Here is a 20,070-nt window from a genome sequence, read left to right on the forward strand (position 1 = left end):
AAAAAAAAAAAAAAAAAAAAAAAAAAAAAAAAAAAAAAAATATATATATATATATATTAATACTATTTAAATATATAATAGTTATAAAATTAATAATTATATTTTTAATACTTTTTATAACTTTTTTCAAGTTCATTTTTATATAAAATAATAAATTAAAATATATGACAGTATTAATTAAGGACTATACAAACATATATATGTATATTATATATATTAAGTAAAAAAAAATAAAACAATAATATAATAATATAATGAAATAATAATATAATAATATTAATAATAATATAATAATATAATAAAATATTTTTGTATATACACATCTACAAATGGTGTATAAAAGAATATTTTTCTGAGTTAATTAAATAATATAAATAAATAAACATATTTTATATATATATATTAGGAAAAACTAAAAAAACTGGAAATAAAATTTATTTCAATTTTTTTTTTTTTTTTTTTTTTTAAACAAAACAATATGGTAAAATAAACCATAAAACATAATAAAAAGAAGAAAATATAATATTTCTCCAGTGTTATAAATTTTTAATTCAAAAAATTTAATGACAATTTGAAACTTTATTATTATTTTTTTTTTTTTTATTTATCAAAATTAAATAAATAAATATATATATATATATATATATATATATAAATATATATAGTATGAATATTATTTATTCATATTTTTTGTTTAATGTTAATACAGTTCCATCGTGTTTACTTATTAAAGCTACATTCGTCATGTTAACAAAAATACCATGATCAACAACTCCTGTAGTCTGAAAAAAAAAAAAAAAAAAAAAAAATGAAAATATATGATGGTATAACAATCTATTAAAAATATATGTTATATATCAATCTATTAAAAATATATGTTATATAAGAATCTATTTAAAATATATGTTGTATAACAATCTATTTAAAATATATGTACATAATAATCATTATTATTATATAATAACATATACTTAAATTCACATATTCATTCAAAATAAAATATTTGTTCATGTTTCCTTGTTACCATTTTAATTCTTGTACATGTTTCTAATAAATCTTGTATAGGCTCAGTAAAAAAAAAATCTACAATATAATTTTTATTGTCAGTAATAAATATTTCCCCGTTTCTCTTTCTTATTTTATATGTACATCCTTTGAGTGTATATATTTTTAACAAATTCTCTATGATTTTTTCATATCCAAATGTAAGGATTTCTATAGGAACAGCCCCTGTCATGCCCAATCCATTAGTGCATAATTTGGACTCATCACCAATCTGGTAAGTTCACAAAAAAAAAAAATAAAATAAATAAAATAAAATATACACATATATATATATGTATGTATGTATGTATGTACTTGGTTTATCTCTTACTATTATGAAAAGGGACGAACTAGAAGCGACAAGCTTCTCACGAACTAAGGCTCCCCCCCTTCCTTTTATTAAATTTAAATTTAAATCTATTTCATCAGTTCCATCTATGGTAATATCAATATTTGAATGTTTTTCTAATGTGGTCAAGGGTATACCCAGTTTTCTCGCCTATAAGAAAAAATAAAATGGATACACATAAATAAATACATACACATAAATACATAAATAAATATATATAAATAATTATATATAAATAATTATATATATATACATATATATATAATTATTTATTACCTTCAATTCTGTGTCGATACTTGTGGGTATACATACAACATCTTTTAATTTTCCACTTTTTAATAAATTATCAATACGTTCAAGCACATAGAAAACCGTAGAACCTGTTCCCAGTCCTATCGTCATATTCGATTGTACATATTCGTCTACTGCTTTATAAGCCTATAAAAAAAATAAAATATAATAAATTGAATAATTAATATACACACAATAATATAAATATATATATATAAATATATATATATATATTTTTTTTTTTTTTTTTTTTTTTTTTTTTTTTTTGCGCGCGGGAGAGTATCCACTATTTCCATATATACATTTATCTATGTATACAATAAATTATTTTTTAAACTAATATTTTATAACACATATATATATATATGTTCACAAACTTACAACTATCTTTTTTAAACTGTCCATTTGTTCTTTCTCTCCTTACGACAGTACATTAAAAAGTAAAAATAAAAAAAAAAAATCGATGGGGACTTTTTTTTTATATATTATATACTTATAATGGAAGAGAAAAATGAAAAATAAAATAAAGAACTTATAAAATAATCTTATTATATATCATTTATTAAAATACATTTTTATATCTCATTATTTCAGTCTCCAACAATAAACATATATATATATATATATATATATATATATATATATATTATATTTTTATGTTGTACATAATATTTTTTTAAATTATTTTATACAACAATATATTTAAATATACCATAATATAAAAGGAACTTTTTATATATTATTATTAATACTCATATTAACAAAAAGAAAAAAAAAAAATAATAAAAAAATAAAAAACAATCACATTTACAAAATTAATGTATTCATTTTTATTGGATAATTATAAAATTATACCATTAAAAAGTTGATGCTTGTATAGAATTTAATGAACTGGTTGAGATTAAGAAAACAAAATGATAAAAAAAAAAAAATATATACATATATATATATATATATATATATATATATATATATATATATATAGTATAGTCGTAAATAACTAGTTTAGCTTTTTTATTTATAAAAAACATAATAATATGTTAAAGAATATATGAATAAATAGTAACCTATAGTTTATCAAATAAATAAAAATATATATATATAATAATATATATATTAGTTTACATAAAAACAATAGTAAATATATATATATATATATATATGCCGTAAGTATAAATTATACATATAATTTCAAACAACCAAATAAAAATAATATTGTTTATAAAATATACATTATATATAATATTATTATATATATATATATATATATATATATTTTTTTTTTTTTTTAAGTTCCTTATTGTGTATATTATTCACATTTATGTTTTTTTTTTTTTTTTTTTTTTTTTTTTTATAATATTTTTTTAGGTTTTTTTTATATTATTAAAAATTTTTTAAAAAAAAAAAAAAAAAAAAAAAAGTTAATTATAATTGAACTCTGATCTATATAAATGTTTAAAATATGTAATATTTTGTTTTCTCTCCCTATATTATATATATATAATAAAGACGAAAATAAAAATAATAAACTTACCTATTTTCCTTTATACTAATTAGATAATACATATGAGTATGTATTTCTATAAATAGTTATGTCACTGTTAATGTCAATGTCAATGTCAATGTTAATGTCAATGTTAATGTTAATGTCAATGTTCATGTCTCGTCTTTTAATCATAAAAGAATATTATATATATATATATCGAATAATTCCATAAAACCCTTTGCTATCTTCCTATTGTTAGAAAATATTCCAAAATAGTTCATAAAAAAGAAAAAAAATCAAGAAGATATTTCAATATAGATAATATATATATATATATATATATATATGTTCGATGTAACAAAAGGTACATTTTTTTTATATCTCAAATAAAAAAAAAAAAAAAAAAAGATTTTATATTTATGATATGATGTAATATTATTTTTAAAGATCATTATAATTTTGCACTTTATTATACTTCAATTTTTTTTTGATAAATCTAATGTATAAACCTAATTCTACAAATAACACAACCTTAAGTTTATTACTCTATAATGATATAATTCAGTATTGGATATGGTTTTTTTTAAAAGATGAAAAAGGAAATAAAAATGATTCAGTACATTTAACTTCACAACAATCTTTAGATTTACATAATGTAAAACTTTATAATAACACATTTTGCGGACTAGCCAAATTTGATAATTATTCCTGTCCATATTTTTATCCTAATATACGTATAAGAAATAATAATAAAAAGGAATATTCTGGTATATTTACGAAACGAGAGTTAACAGGATATGGACAAATACAATCCAAACATTTCATATATAAAGGATATATATATAGGGGGAAAAAGAATAAAGTGGGAAAAAATATTTTTAGGAATAAAAATAATTCAAAATTAATATATAAGGGGTCCTGGAAAAATAATAAAAGACATGGATATGGTAAAATAAGACTATATAATAATATTAATAATGATCATAATGATCATAATGATAATAATAATAATTATTATTATTATAAGAAGAAGAAAAAAATTTATTTATATAAAGGATATTTTAAAAATAATCAAAGATATTTTTACGGTATTCAATATTATAAGGATGGTTCATATTATGTTGGTTTCTGGAAAAAAAATAAAAAATGGGGATATGGAAAAATGACCTGGATAAAAAAAAAAAAATACCGAATAAATTATAGTAATTCTGGTGATACGAAAATAAAAGACATTGAAAATAATGAAATGAGTTACATCAATAATAAGGTGTATAGTATTAAAAAAGAAGACAACACTTTATATAATAAGAAAAAATGTTTTTTTTTTGTACATAGTATTTATGTTGGACAATGGAAAAATGATAAAGAGGAAGGATATGGGAAATTTTTCTGGTTTAAGAAAAGAAAAAAAAATATAAATAAAAATAGAATTAAACCATTTGAGGAAAATATAAATACATATGATAATAAAGATGATACATATAGAAATAATAATATTATATATCACAATGGATCTTATGATAGTTATGAAGGGTACTGGAAAAAAGGGAAACGTTCTGGATACGGTATATTTAATTATTATAATGGTAAGAAATATATAGGTATGTGGAAAAATAATAAAAAACATGGATATGGATATTTAATAAATGTCAATAATATTATTAATCTATGTTTTTATAAACAAAATAAATTAATATATGAATTCGCAAAAAATAAAATATATGTACTAAATAATTTATATACTAATAATACATTATGTAATGTAATTAATCTTTCATATTTTAAAAACTATTATAATATAAAAAATAAAAAGTTGGAAAATTTGTACAAAATAATATATGAAAATTTCTCTTTTCTTATTCATATATATAACGTTTATAAAATTAAAAACACTATGAACATAAATAGTAATACATATAATCAATATATTAAAAAAAAACGTCATTCGAACAATAATAAAAAGTTTTATTATAATTCTTTTACATTATTAAATTTATGGAATATGTTTTATAAATCGCATATATTTGATATTCACTTTTCACGATATTCTCTAAATAATCTAGTCATAGATCATTTATCTGGTGTTGATGAGGGGCGGGAAAATTGTTTTTTTCAACAAAATGAGGACGCTACCGAAAAGTTTGGTTTTTTATTTAATGAAAAGGATTTTATTATAAAATTGTTTACATCGTTTGATTGTTTGCCAAATATTTCAACGAATAAAAATGAACATGAAGGTGAGCACAAAGGTGAGCACAAAGGTGAGCACAAGGGTGAGCACAAGGGTGAACACAAGGGTGAACACAAATGTGAACATGGAAGTAAAAGATTAATACATAAAGACAATATAACCATCATGAATACTCCCAATAATTTTATTATTCATAATAATACTTCACAAAAAAGTATAACATATGATACCTGTAAACATAAGACACATTTATGTTCATCTAATAACAAAATACAAAATATATATTCAAGAAACTACTTATATTGTCTTTATCAATATTTTATTTTTAATATGGATTTATGTTTATTAAAAGATTGCACAAATTTTTATATCTATCATTTTAAACATTCCTTTTATAAACAAGAAAATTATATTTTATTAAAAAGTATACTTTTTTTTATTGTAAAATATAATAATGTGGAAAAAGAAAATATTCATTTTTTATATTACGTTTTGTGTAGTATGTTGATTACGACTATTCCTTTATTATATCCTTTTATGGATATATTATGTAAATATGAAAAAAATACGAAAAAATTCAAAGATAATAATATATATAAATTTTTATATCTTCATATGTATTATAGACAATGTGATGATAATAATAATAATAATAATAATAATAATAATAATAAAAATAATAATAATGTAGAATTTATGTCATATATGAAAAAAATTACAGACTATCTTTTTTTAAGAAAATATTATATACATGATGAAAAAAGAATAATCACTTTTCATTCGTTCATTCTTACACTTGTACATATAGATATAAGGAATGGATATGATAAAATGTGTGAACAGAAAAATTTATATTACTTGATTCAGTTGTTAAAAGAACATGCATCATGGGGAAAATATAAAGAAAATGAAAAACAAGATATAATACAACAAATTAAAACCAAAAAATATTTTAATTTTTATACCTATAGATATATTAAAAAAATAAATAATAATAATAATAATAATAATAATAATAAAAAAACAAGTTATCATTATAAAGAAAAGGAAATAGATGGAATAACATATATAATTAATGTAAAGAAAAAAAATAATAATAAAAATAAACGAAACATAATAAAAAAGAAAAATACTACAAAATTTGTGAAAAATTACAAAATTAATAATATTCATATGTGGAATCATTTCTTTCCTATATATTATCATAATACCATATTATATAAATTTTGTCCAAAAATAAAAAAAAATAATAAAAAAAAAACTTGTAAATTCTGTTTAAAAAGAATCAAATTTTATTTGAAGAATAAAAATTTATATGAACAAGAATTAAGAAATATATTGGAAAATTTTGTGTATTACTACATTCTTTTTTTTTTGATTTTTAAAAAAAAGCAAAAATGTATATCAATTTTTTCAATGAAATTAAATGTATCCATAAAATTAAAAAATATTTTAAAATTTTGTTGTGACCTTAATATAATGACAAAATATAATAACAACCATAATATGAATTGTGTTAATTTGTCTTCTTTAAAAAAAAAAAAAATATATACAAAAAAGATAAAATATGGTGATATATATAATAATCCTTCTTATCATATAATATTTCAGACAGATGCTCATGAAAATAATAAAAATGGAAAAATATTATTATCATCATCATCATCATTAAATATTGAACATAATAATATTATAGAAATAAAAAAAGAACAAATTATATTAAATGATCAAGTGAAAAAATATAATCAAAATATATATACATGTCATAAAAATGATGAACAGCACAACAAAAATGATTGCATGTGTAAACAAATAAATTCCTTTCCTATAAATCCTAATGAAAATTATGATCATAATATATATACTATTAAAAGAAATCATTATAAAAACAGAAAATATTTTAATCACAAAGTTGAAGAGAACATACAAAAGATGTCTCATCAATTTTGTTTATCCTTTTTTGAAGTTCTATCCATGTTTTCTAAAATATTGATACCTCAAAGGATACATTTAATACAAGAACCCCTTATAGACATTTATTTAAAAAGGTTGAAGAAAAAAAAGAAACTCAGAAAAATACAAAAACATGTTCTAAAAAATAATATATTACATTATTATATGATATTAAAAAAACAAAAAGATAAATATACCAATCAATATTATAAATGTACAAAAAATAATATATGTCATAATAATAAATTGGTAGCTAATAAATTAATATATAATACAAATAAAACTACCTATTCTTCTATTCATCAAAAAATAGTTTTTCAAACATTCATAAATATATTAAATAAAAAAGAGAAAGAATTATTTAGTCATCAAATAAATGAGCAACATTCTACTCTTCAAAAGGAATCTCAAATTCTCAAGAAAGAAATTATTCCTTCTACACATCATGATATATCATCAATAAAAAAAACAAAAACAAAAACAAATAAGAAAAAGAAAAGGGAAAAGGAAAAGGAAAAGGAAAACAATCCTGTTAGTAATATTAATAATTCAAATATTAATAAACAAATCAAAACAAATGATATACACAATAAAGAGACATATAATAATAAATTAAATACCAATAATAATTTATATACCACTCTTTTTTATCTTCCAAAAAATCAATATATAAAAACCCCAATTTATTGTTTTAGAAAATATATATTTTCACATAAAAATTATATGAACATTTTAGATTTTTATAATACATATATCACACCCTATGAATTCATTACATTCTTTTTAAAATTCGTTCAAAAAATTAAAAGGAAGAAGAAAATACAAGCACCATACAATGATGTGCTTTTCTTTTTTATATTTCATGTTTTGATTTATAAATCCTTCCAGTTGGTTAAAAAAAAGGAAAAAAAAAAAAAAAAAAAAATATATATATGATGTTAATCATTAAAAATAAAGTTTAATATAAGAATCCACATAAAAAATAAAAAATAAAAAATTAAAAATAAAAAATTAAAAATAAAAAATAAAAAATAAAAAATATTTTTCTAAAGTGTATCATTTATATAATATCATAAAAAAATTAAAATAGTAATATAGTAAGATGTAAAATATATATATGTAATTATATGCATGAACAGCTAGCCATTCCGTTAGCAAAAAAAAAAAAAAATAAATAAATAAATAAATAAATAAATATATAAATAAATAAAGAAAGAAAGAAATAAACCTGACTTGTACATGTAAAATAAATATAAAAATGCACACACGCAAATCAATAAATTAAACTATATAAATATATGCACATAAATAAATAAATAAATACATACATACATACATACATACATATATATATATATATATATATATATATATATATATATATTTACATTTATATTTTTCTACATGTTAATATAACCAAGACATAATGACAAAAATAATTGTGCTATAAGATTCATTCTTCCTTTTTCCTTTTGGTATCATTTTTAACAATTGGTGGTATAATATTAGTAAAAAATATAGTTCTACACAATTTAATTAAATTATTTAATCCAGAAACAATGTCCATATTAAGTTTTGTATTATTTAAAGGGTAGTGCTTCAAATTGGATTCATGTTGTAAAGAATAAGTAAAATCAATCCATTTAATATCACAGAATGATGGTTTGTTTTTATCATATATTATTAATAATGACGTTGAACAAAAAGAATATAAATATTGTTGTTCTAACCATATTTTTAAATTTAATAATTGTGGTAAAATTAAGTGTACGATTTTTTTAAAAAAAATTGACAATACATATATAACTTGATCTTCACGTAAAGTCAAACCAAGGTGTCTATTAATTTTTAATTTTTTGGTTACATGATCATAACAATCTTTTATTTCTATTTTGTTTAATTCTGAATATTTTTTTAATGTATTGGTTTCAGTATTTCCTATATTATTTTTTCCCAATAAATAATTATCTTGTACAAAATTTGAATACTGTATTTTTACTTGATCATCATTTAATAGGTCTGAATAATTTATATGTTGTATTAATGTACATATTCTAAATCCTAAATTTCTTTGTGTTGATTTTAAAGCTGTAACATTTTGCCTCCATGATTTTAATAAGGCATAAATATCCTTATTATTATATTTATCGAAACATGTTGGTAAATTTAAATCTTTTGAACATAAATCTATAATATGTTGATCACTCACATTGGTCGTTGTAAATTTCTTTCTTATTTCTTTTTTCATTTTGGACCATTTATCTACATAATATTCTTTTAATTTCGAATCTACAGAATGACTATCCTTTAACAAATCTTTATTAAATGAGAGATCATTATCAATGATTGTATTATAACCAAGTTTTAAATCTATTATTTGTTGATTATAAGCTTTAATATTATAGCATACTTTTTCTAACTTAAGAGAGGAATGAATATATACATCATGATTATTTTTACATTTATCATTGTACACTTTCCATATTTCCTGATCATTATTTACTATGCATTTATTTTTATGATTATAATTTCTGTTCAAAGAATGAATATCTTCATAAGTATAATTTTCTGTTGGACTATTTTTTTCAAATTTAATAAATTCTTTTTCATGTTGATAATTTGTATTATTTGTTATTTCGTTAGTTGGTTGTATATTTGTACACATTTTAAAATTTTCATCTTCTTTTACATTTTTTTTATGTTTCTCATTTTGTGTACATTTAATTACTTTAACCAAATCAAAACATTGAGGAATTAATTTATATTTAACTAGAAGAGATAATATGAATTTTTCATAAATTCGACATTGACACCTTTTAACTGTAGTCATTGTTTTATCATTACATAATGAAAATTCATTACAGTTTTTACAATCGTTTGTTTTTATATCATAAATATAATTATTTCCATTTAATATATTATGAATATTTATGTGTCTTTTTTCTGATATATATAATTTTTTTACAGGTTCACACAAAATTGTATGATAATAATTTTCTTCAAATGTTAATTCTTTAACGTGTTCATATGTATTACATACATCTAAATCAACATTGGATGGATTGTTAACTTTATTATGTACTATGGATATATTAGTTTTCTTATTTAATATGGAGAAAAATATATCTTTCCCACTGTTATCTTCTATACATTTTTTTTGTGTTTCAAGAAAAAGGTTATATATATTATCCATTCTAAAAAGTATATCTGTATATTCATACAAATTGGAATAATTACAATTACTATATTTATTATGATTATTATGATTATTTTTGTTATTATTATTATCATCATTATTTTTATTTTTATTATTATCATCATTATTTTTATTTTTATTATTATCATCATTATTTTTATTTTTATTATTATCATCATTATTTTTATTTTTATTATTATCATCATTATTTAAATTATTATCATCATTATTTTTATTTTTATTATCATCCATTTCAACATCCCCTAAAGGTGTTTTTATTTCTCCCTTTTTATATATATCATTGTACGCCTCATTAACCCTAACATAAAACTGTGCTTCTCCATTTTTAAAAAAAGGAATTAACTTATAAATATACTTTGAAGTTTCATTTGTTAACATAACAGAAGTTCCTGTTAATTTTATATTATCCATGTTGTATAAAAATTCACAATCATTTTGTGTATTCACATAATTATTTTTGTTTTCCTGTTTCTCTTGTTTAACAAGGGATATATACTGGTTCTTATTTATATCATATTTTTCATTTATATTATCTTTAGAAATATTTAATATATTACAATTTTGTTTACAATAATTTTTATTATTCGTATCTAGTGACGAGCTGTAATTGTTACCTGTTGTATAATTATAACAACAATCATTATTATTTATATTATCATTCTTTTTTGTATTTGTTGAGAAGCATAATTCATTCAAATTAACATTTGATGTTTCATTTTTATAAAAAAATTCAGACACATCAACATTATTGATTATTATATCATTACATTTATTATTAGGTTTTATCGTTTTATCAATATAATAATTATTTTGTTCAAGTGGTAGGTTCCTTCTATTATTATTATATTTTATTATATTTTCATGTTTATTATCATTTTCTTCCTTCTCTATGATATGTGTTTCATTATTATATGAATTTAGGATATATACATCTAAGCTTTCATTGTACTTTTCATTTATTTCTTCATTTTTTTTATCTTTATCATAATTTCTTTTTTTTTCATCATCTGGATTATTCTTTTCATCCATATGTTTATATCTTTTTTATATACTATTACGGCTATAAAGTTGGATTTTTAATATCATATTTATGATGTTTTTTTTTTTTTTTTTTCTTTTTATAAGGTTAAAAGGTTAAATATAAAAATAAATATATTAATTATATATATATATATATATTATTTATATATTAAAAATATGTTAATATATTTCATATAATATATTAATTTTGTAAATACAATGAGAAGTATACCATAAAAAAGATATATTTTCTCCTTTATATAATATAATATTTTATATTTTATATTTTTAATAATATGTAAATTTTGATATGTAATTAATTTTAATATTTTATTTTATTTTATTTTGTTTGATTTCTTTGTGATGTTTGAATTTTAGAAAGGTTTAAAAATATAAATAAAAAAGAACGTTTTTTTTTATTTTTTTTATATAAAAAAATATGAAAATATTGTTTTTTTTTTTCTTACAATGAAGGGACATGTAATTATGAATGAAGAAAAATGTAATGAGATTACGAAACATTATGGTAACCCTTTTATTAATACAAAAGAAGATTATTTACATGAGAAGATTGAAAAAATTATATGTTCCATATTATTAAGCAGAAATATAAAGAAGGCTAGCTGTTTAGTTTTTGATATATTATTTGATGTATTTATGAAAATAATAAAAACAATTGGATATCATTGTAAGAAATTTTCATCTCTTAGAGGTAGCCATGTTGTAAATTATATAGATATAAAATATTGCTTAAAATTATCTTTTTATAATATATATAATGAAATATATATATTGAAGGATTATTCAAAATTATATAAAGATATAATTTATTATCATATATATGATGAAGAGGAGAACAAGGAAAATAATAATAATAATAAAAAAAAAAATGAACATAATAATAACCAACATAATAATAATGATGAAAATAATAATAATGAACATAATAATAATAATAAATTTATTAATGATAATAATCAAGAACATGTAGGAGAAGATGATGATGAATGTTATAATAAAAATGAAGAAATCAATTTAAGAAAAAATACTTCTTCAATGATGATAATAAAAGAAAAAGAAAATTATATTAATGTTGTTCAAAACTCTTATTTATATTATAAACATTTATGTACTAAAAAAAATAATAATAATACACATGATTTAATAAAGAATTTTAATAGTATTAATAATTTATTTACAAGTGAATTTAATAACAAAAATATACAAGATGGTAATTTGTCAAATAGTGAATGCGTTAATATACTATCCTTGAGAGAAAATATTAATGTCGAAAAATATAAAGAAATCATCATGTTAAAAAAAAATTATATACATGATCATATGCCTATTATACCTTTATCTATAAATAGAAAAGAAAAAATAACTGGATATATAAATGAAAAGGATAATTATGCATATGATCATATACAATCACAATCAAATAATTTATTAAACAATGATGAACAAATTTTACATTCATCATCCTCCTCATCTTCTTCCTCATCATCCTCTTTATCAGATGACAGTCATGTTAACGAAAAAAAATTGAGTCATTTATCCAACAGAAATTACAATCATTTAAACACATCCAATGATCATTCGAATTTATCACAACGTATGCTATATGAACACACAAAAGAAAATATATCAAAAGAAAAAATCGAAATATTAAATCTTCTTCCAAGATTAAAAGATATTTATGTCCAAAATGCAAAACAAAAAAACGACCTGAACAAGTCAGAAAATCAGGTCTTTAATTCGCTTAACATATTTGAGCAGTTTGATTAAAATAATAAAGGAATATGTACATTGGGGAAAATATATTGGTCTACACCAAACATAGTCTGGTAGAGGTAGACATATGTAAATATGTGTATTTATATGTATAATATACAAAATGAAAAAATACATACATTATATATATATATATATATATATATATATATTTATATTTATATTTATTTATTTATTTATATTTATATTTATATTTATTATTTTATTTATTTATTTTTTTGTGTATATCCGTATAAAAATTAATATATGTGCCATGGTATTACATGGCACATTATAAAAACCAGACATAATTATGTATAACCATTTTGTAAATATTCTTTTGATATAATGTGTTGTCCTTTGTTGACGTCTTCACAATAAAAAAAAAAAAAAAAAAAAAAAAAAAAATTAATCATTATATCTTCAATAATGTTTCATATTTCTTATGTTTTATAAAATTCCTTTATGACGGGATGAGGCTTAAAATTTGATATGTTTTTGGTTAAAAAAAAAAAAAAATAATAATAATAAAATTATACATAAATATATAAATATATATAAATATATATATATATATATATATATATATATATATATAATATGGGTAACATATAAAGTATATACACTAATATTTTAATTTTTTCAAATGAAAAAAATTAATTTAATAATGATCAAAAGGTGGAAGGTAGGTAATTTTAATTAGCATAAATGGCTGCTACACAAAAATGCATGTTTAATTGAAATATAAAAAAAAAAAAAAAAAATACGTACAAATAAATAAATATATATAAATATATATAAATATATAAATATATATATATATATATAATTTATTTGTTGTTTAATTTTGTATGTCGAACATTTGGTCGATTTTATTTAAGGAATTATTCAAAGTTGCTGATCTGTCGTTTATTTTCTTTTGATGTTCCGATAAAGAGGTATTTGCAAGAACACCCATATTACTATTAATATTAGTGTTAATATTATTATTATCTATAGGATATATATTTGTATTATTATACATATGATTCATATTTGCATACATTGGATGGTTGTTCCCATATTGTTGTTGCATGAGATAATTTTCCCATGTTGACGATATAACTTGATTTGTATTTCCATAAATATATGGATTATTATAATATTGTATTAAATTATGTGGTTGGTTTTTTATTTCAAATGCCCATTTTATTGTTAAGGCTGTTGAATAATTTTCTATTGGTTGATCTGACATGGCTATTTTAGCAAATTCAGCATTTACTCTATTAGTAAATTGAATAAAAGCTATATTTTTATTAGGTATGTACCTTACATATTCTATATTTCCGAATGGTAAAAATTCTTCATATAAAATTTTTTCAATAATTGGAACTTGATTTATATTATTAATAAATATACTTCCAATAAATAATGTTCTACAATCATTATTAAATGTTCCTACTCCTGTCATATCATCTTTAAATGTATTAAATTTTTCTCTACCAAATATATCTACGGAGGCTTCAAATTCAAGTTCATCGTTTTCATTAGGAATTCTGTGCTTATATAAACAATTATGACCATATGCACAACATCCTCTTGCGAAATATATACAAAAATATTGTTTACTTGTATATGATTTATCAGCTTTCGTATATCCTGAATCCTTTGTTGGATTACATTTATATTTTGCTACAAAACGTGGAGTACTACTACCCTTGATACTTTTATCATATCTATCTGTTACATATTTACCAAACCATATATTATATTGCTCGCTGCCTTCTGTATATTCTATTTTATTTAATTCTTCTTGTGTTATTTGTAAACGTGCAGGTGTTTTTAAAATCTCTTTAACCTTATCACTTTTTTTCATTAATTCGATACTTTTATCTAATATAGAACAATAATTTAAAACATTTTCATCGACCATTTTATTATTGTCATATATACCTACATTATCATAATAATAATTATATGTCATTGCATTTATAGGATTTAACGTATTCACATTGTTCATTCCATTCATATAATTATAATTATACATATTATAATAATTATTTATAGGATTATTCATATAATAATTTGAAACATTATTTCCTAATATGGACATATTCTTATTACTTTCATCTGTATTTATATCTTTATCGTAATTATTTCCTGACGAAAACAAATCGTTCTTCATTTTACCACCATCTGACACATTACTATTATTATTATTAAGTTGCTTCTCTTTATTTGGATCAATGCTTAGGACATTGGTCTGATGAGGAACTACGTTATAATATTGACTATAGTAGTACGGGTACCCCATATAATTTTCAACATTCATATTATTATACATATTATAATATTGGGAGGGGTAATTTGGTTGATTTGGTTGTCCTGGCGGAGCGGGAGGAGTAGGAGGAGGTGGGCATGCTGGGGGCACGGGAGGAGAATTATGCGAAAGATTTTGTATACCTGTAGGAGGGTGTCCGCTAGGTGGAGGAGGTGTATTTAATAATATCTGACTAGGTGCCTCTATTTTTTTACAATTTTTATCATCATTTATATTTTCTTTATCATTCTTATTTTTTAAATCATCACTTGGCGGATCCCCATGATCATTTTGATTACCATAATGGGTACTCTGGTTATTTATTACATTTTTGCTTTGGTCACATATAATATCTTTATTTTGTTCATTAGTATGATTATTATTATGTTCATTTGTATCATCTTTATTATGTTCATTTATATCATCTTTATTTTGTTCATTTGTATCATCTTTATTTTGTTCATTTGTATCATCTTTATTATGTTCATTTGTATCATCTTTATTATGTTCATTTGTATCATCTTTATTATGTTCATTTGAATCATCTTTATTATGTTCATTTGTATCATCTTTATTATGTTCATTTGTATCATCTTTAACTACATCATTATCCTTTTTACTTTTTCTTCCTCTTTTTTTTTTATTATCGTTACCTTTTTTTTCTTCTTCTATTTTGTTTAATGTTGTTTGAGATTGGTCGTTAATTTTATAATTTTCATTCTGATCATTATCATCATCATTTTTTTTGTCATCTGTTTGTTTTTTTCGACCTCTTCTTTTTCCACCTTTTTTTTCCTCCTTTGGTAATTCTTCACTTTTTTCTTGTTCTCCTTCTTCCTTATATTTTTTTTCATCTTTTATTTTCTCTTCCTCATCATTAATTATTTTTTCGTCATCGACTTCATTCTTATTAGTGTTAATCTTTTTTTTGGTTTTATTATCATCGTCTAGAAAATTAAAAAACCTTTTCAAGCTCATTTTAAAAAATATAATACAAAATTAAATAAAATTAAATATATATGTATATGTATATATATATATATATATATATATATGTATTTATTTATTTATTTATATATGAGAAAAGAAGGAAATATAATAAATATTATATTTCATTTTATGAAGAATAAAAAAAAAAAATAATAATAATAAAATTTAATTAAAGTTTTATAAAATCATTTTATTTTTAAAATAATATATATTAAACGTACATAAAATAATTATGGAAATGTATATATATTATATATATTATATATATATATATATATATTATATATTTATATATATATTATATTATATATATATATAATATTATATTAAAATTGGAGATCTCCAAAATAAGTATATTATTATAAAAAATATGGATAAATATGTATTTTCTTTTTTTTTTTTTTTTTTTTTTTTTTTTTCATTATTTTAAATACATAAATTATTTATTCTAAAAATAATGTTATTTTTATACGTACAGAAATAATAAATAATGCCTTAAAAATATAACAGAAAATGATAACATTTATAAAATTATCCATTAATTAAAATATACATATTATATATATAAATATATATATGTAATATTTTAAATACGTATAAATAAATTCATAAATGTGCTATTTATAATATATTATATATATATTTATATATATATTTAGATATAATAAATTAATTTTATACCGCTACGAAATATATATTTATATATATTATTTATTTATTTTATTTAATCTTCAGTTTTTATAATTTATCGAAAAAAAAAGAAACAAGGATATCAAATAAAAAAATAGGATAAGTGTAATATATAGTAATATATATATATATATATATTATATGTATTCTATAGATTTCCATATCTTATGAAAAATAAGAATGAAAAAACCATCCAGTTTAAAAAAAAAAAAACAAAAAAAAATACTCTACTATTAAATTATATACATACATATATATATATTTATATATATATTATATATGTACGCCATTGAAAATTAAAAAGATTAGAAAGAAGGACATTTTAATAAAATAAAAATAATATCATATATATATATATATATATATTAAATTTCTACATACGCACGTACATTAAAATTTTAATATTCACATATATATATATTTTATGCCAATATTTTTCCTATTGGTAAATTTACAAAAACGTTATTTGGATTTAATAATAAGAACAACAAAAAAAAAAAAAAAAGAAAAATAGAAATGGATAATTATAATTATGTAAATTATATAACAAATAAAAAAGAATTATAATATCTATATATAAAACTTATCGTAGTAATCTCCCCCTTTTAATAAAGAAATAATAGTAAATCAAACCGAATCCCATGCCGGTCAAGTGAGCAATATGACCTGTGAAAAAATAAAACAAAAAATATATATATATATATATATATATATTTTATATATATATGCCAAATGTATTGCCACACATTATAATAATTGTAACGAACCAGTGTTATCTTGTCTGTTAGAAACGACACAGTATATTTCGTTGAGGAAATACAAACTTGAAAATAATGCCTACAAGAAAAAAAAAAAAAAAAAAAAAAAAAAAAAAAAAAAAAAGTTAAAATGTAATATATTGTTTTATAGTCCTTTCACTGAACATGTCAATTATTAAAAGCATACATCTTAATATATACACATATGCACATCATAATATATACATATATATATATATATATATATATATATATATTTATTTATTTGTTTTATTACCAAGGGAAGGGCTAATACCCCGTACAGGTATATATTTTGAGAAGGGTACATAAAAGTGTATGTTGTTAATATGGAGCTTATACTTCCGCTAGCTCCGAATACATAAATATTATTATAATTATTTTTATGATATAATATTTGTATATATGATGAAAGAACACCACTGATTAAATATGTTATAAAAAAATTTTTGGACTGAATAATTCTTTCTAAAGCTGTTCCTATATAATATAAAGATATGGTATTTAATAAAAATGATTGTATAGTATTATGGCTAATCAAATTTGTTACTAAGGTATATAATTTTTTTTCTTTTAAGTTTTGTAAACTACAAGAGAAATATTTATACATTGTATCTGTACTTAATAACGGAGATGTATATTTGTTTTTATTATTATAATTATTATGTTTGAAGTTATTTATATAATAATAATTATAAGAGTTTCTTGAAGGTTCGGCAATATTCCATAGGAAATATACAAATATATGTAATAAAATTAAAGTGTATGTTACTGGTGATAATTTATAATGAAATAAAAATATATTTTTATAATATATAGTATATTTATTTATGTTTTTATTTATATTTATATGTTTGTTTATATTTATATGTTTGTGTATATTTGATTTGTTTTTATATAGAGAAGATATTTTTTCAAATAAACAAATATTCCTTTTATTATAATTAAATCGAATATTCTTTAAACACACTTCAATATGTGTCCATTTTAATTTATTTCTTACAATATTATTTATTACATAATTTTTATAAATACACATATTTGTAAATATCTTTGTAATGTTGGAAATTGTTTTTTTTTTTATTTCCATATATACATATTTTTTATTATATATCTTATAAATTTTTAAATATTTATTTTTTAAATCATTACAATTTATATATATATTATTCAAATATTTTCTTATCACGATATTATAAATATTCTTTTTTCTATACATTTCTAATATATCATATTTAATGTTGAACCATGATAATGAAGAGAAAACATTTGTTTGTCCATCTCTATGTGCATTTCTATTTATCATATTGATTTTTTCTTTTTTTTTCTTTTTTTTTTCTTTATTAAATATATTTTCTTGTGAATATCTACAAAATGTCCTTTGGTGTAAATTATAATTACAAAAATGCTTTTCCCTTTTTTCATTTATTTTTATTTTATTAAATAAGTAATCATTTGAATTCTTCCTTCCGCTTAAGTAAAATACATATCTCTCTTGTTTCCTTCTTCTTTCCATATTCTTGGGAAAATAAAAACAAAAGTTCCTGAACGAATCAGGAGAAATAAAATAATTCCTTTTCGCCCACACCATTCATTAAATAGAACAAAATAATAATATAACAACGAATTAATAGGACGATTATAATAAGGAAATAAAATAAAATAAAATAAATAAATAAATATATATATATATATATATATATTTAAATATATTATGATATATTGTGATGAATATAATATATTCTCAATATCCTTTTTTAAGAATGGTAAAAAGAAAAGAAAAAAAAAAGTTCAGAATTATATTATTGATATATTATATTTTATATGCCCACCGGGAATATTTTAAATATTTTTTCTAACATAAATGTATATATGTATATATATATATATATATATATATATATATATATATATTTTTTTAGGGGGGTAATAATATTATTTATAATAACGTTTGAAAAAAAAAAAAAAAAAAAAATATATACATATGTACA

The 20,070-nt window shown here is 19.0% G+C and overlaps 6 protein-coding genes across 6 annotated transcripts; 2 read left to right on the forward strand and 4 right to left on the reverse strand.

Moving 5' to 3' along the window:
- Positions 1 to 677: 677 nt before the first annotated feature.
- Positions 678 to 2,089, reverse strand: PRSY57_0513700 (ribose 5-phosphate epimerase, putative; the record flags this gene model as incomplete). The annotated part of the gene is made up of 5 exons (XM_020114551.1): positions 678 to 782; positions 1,025 to 1,276; positions 1,376 to 1,543; positions 1,670 to 1,831; positions 2,066 to 2,089. 5 exons carry the CDS (start codon positions 2,087 to 2,089, stop codon positions 678 to 680), a joined length of 711 nt encoding a protein of 236 aa, XP_019970728.1.
- Positions 2,090 to 3,669: 1,580 nt separating this feature from the next.
- PRSY57_0513800 (hypothetical protein) lies at positions 3,670 to 8,250 on the forward strand (the record flags this gene model as incomplete). The annotated part of the gene is made up of 1 exon (XM_012906206.2): positions 3,670 to 8,250. The coding sequence occupies one exon, from the start codon at positions 3,670 to 3,672 to the stop codon at positions 8,248 to 8,250; it is 4,581 nt and encodes a 1,526-aa protein (XP_012761660.2).
- Positions 8,251 to 8,767: 517 nt separating this feature from the next.
- On the reverse strand, positions 8,768 to 11,560 carry PRSY57_0513900 (kinase, putative; the record flags this gene model as incomplete). Its single annotated transcript, XM_012906207.2, has 1 exon — positions 8,768 to 11,560. The coding sequence occupies one exon, from the start codon at positions 11,558 to 11,560 to the stop codon at positions 8,768 to 8,770; it is 2,793 nt and encodes a 930-aa protein (XP_012761661.2).
- Positions 11,561 to 12,019: 459 nt separating this feature from the next.
- On the forward strand, positions 12,020 to 13,339 carry PRSY57_0514000 (hypothetical protein; the record flags this gene model as incomplete). The annotated part of the gene is made up of 1 exon (XM_012906208.2): positions 12,020 to 13,339. The coding sequence occupies one exon, from the start codon at positions 12,020 to 12,022 to the stop codon at positions 13,337 to 13,339; it is 1,320 nt and encodes a 439-aa protein (XP_012761662.2).
- An 826-nt stretch (positions 13,340 to 14,165) lies between these two features.
- Positions 14,166 to 16,601, reverse strand: PRSY57_0514100 (RNA-binding protein, putative; the record flags this gene model as incomplete). The annotated part of the gene is made up of 1 exon (XM_012906209.2): positions 14,166 to 16,601. The coding sequence occupies one exon, from the start codon at positions 16,599 to 16,601 to the stop codon at positions 14,166 to 14,168; it is 2,436 nt and encodes an 811-aa protein (XP_012761663.2).
- Positions 16,602 to 17,886: 1,285 nt separating this feature from the next.
- On the reverse strand, positions 17,887 to 19,670 carry PRSY57_0514200 (rhomboid protease ROM9; the record flags this gene model as incomplete). The annotated part of the gene is made up of 3 exons (XM_012906210.2): positions 17,887 to 17,969; positions 18,071 to 18,140; positions 18,339 to 19,670. The coding sequence occupies 3 exons, from the start codon at positions 19,668 to 19,670 to the stop codon at positions 17,887 to 17,889; spliced, it is 1,485 nt and encodes a 494-aa protein (XP_012761664.2).
- Positions 19,671 to 20,070: the final 400 nt, after the last annotated feature.

The sequence above is a fragment of the Plasmodium reichenowi genome, chromosome 5, assembly GCF_001601855.1.
Source record: "Plasmodium reichenowi strain SY57 chromosome 5, whole genome shotgun sequence".
NCBI lineage: Eukaryota > Apicomplexa > Aconoidasida > Haemosporida > Plasmodiidae > Plasmodium > Plasmodium reichenowi.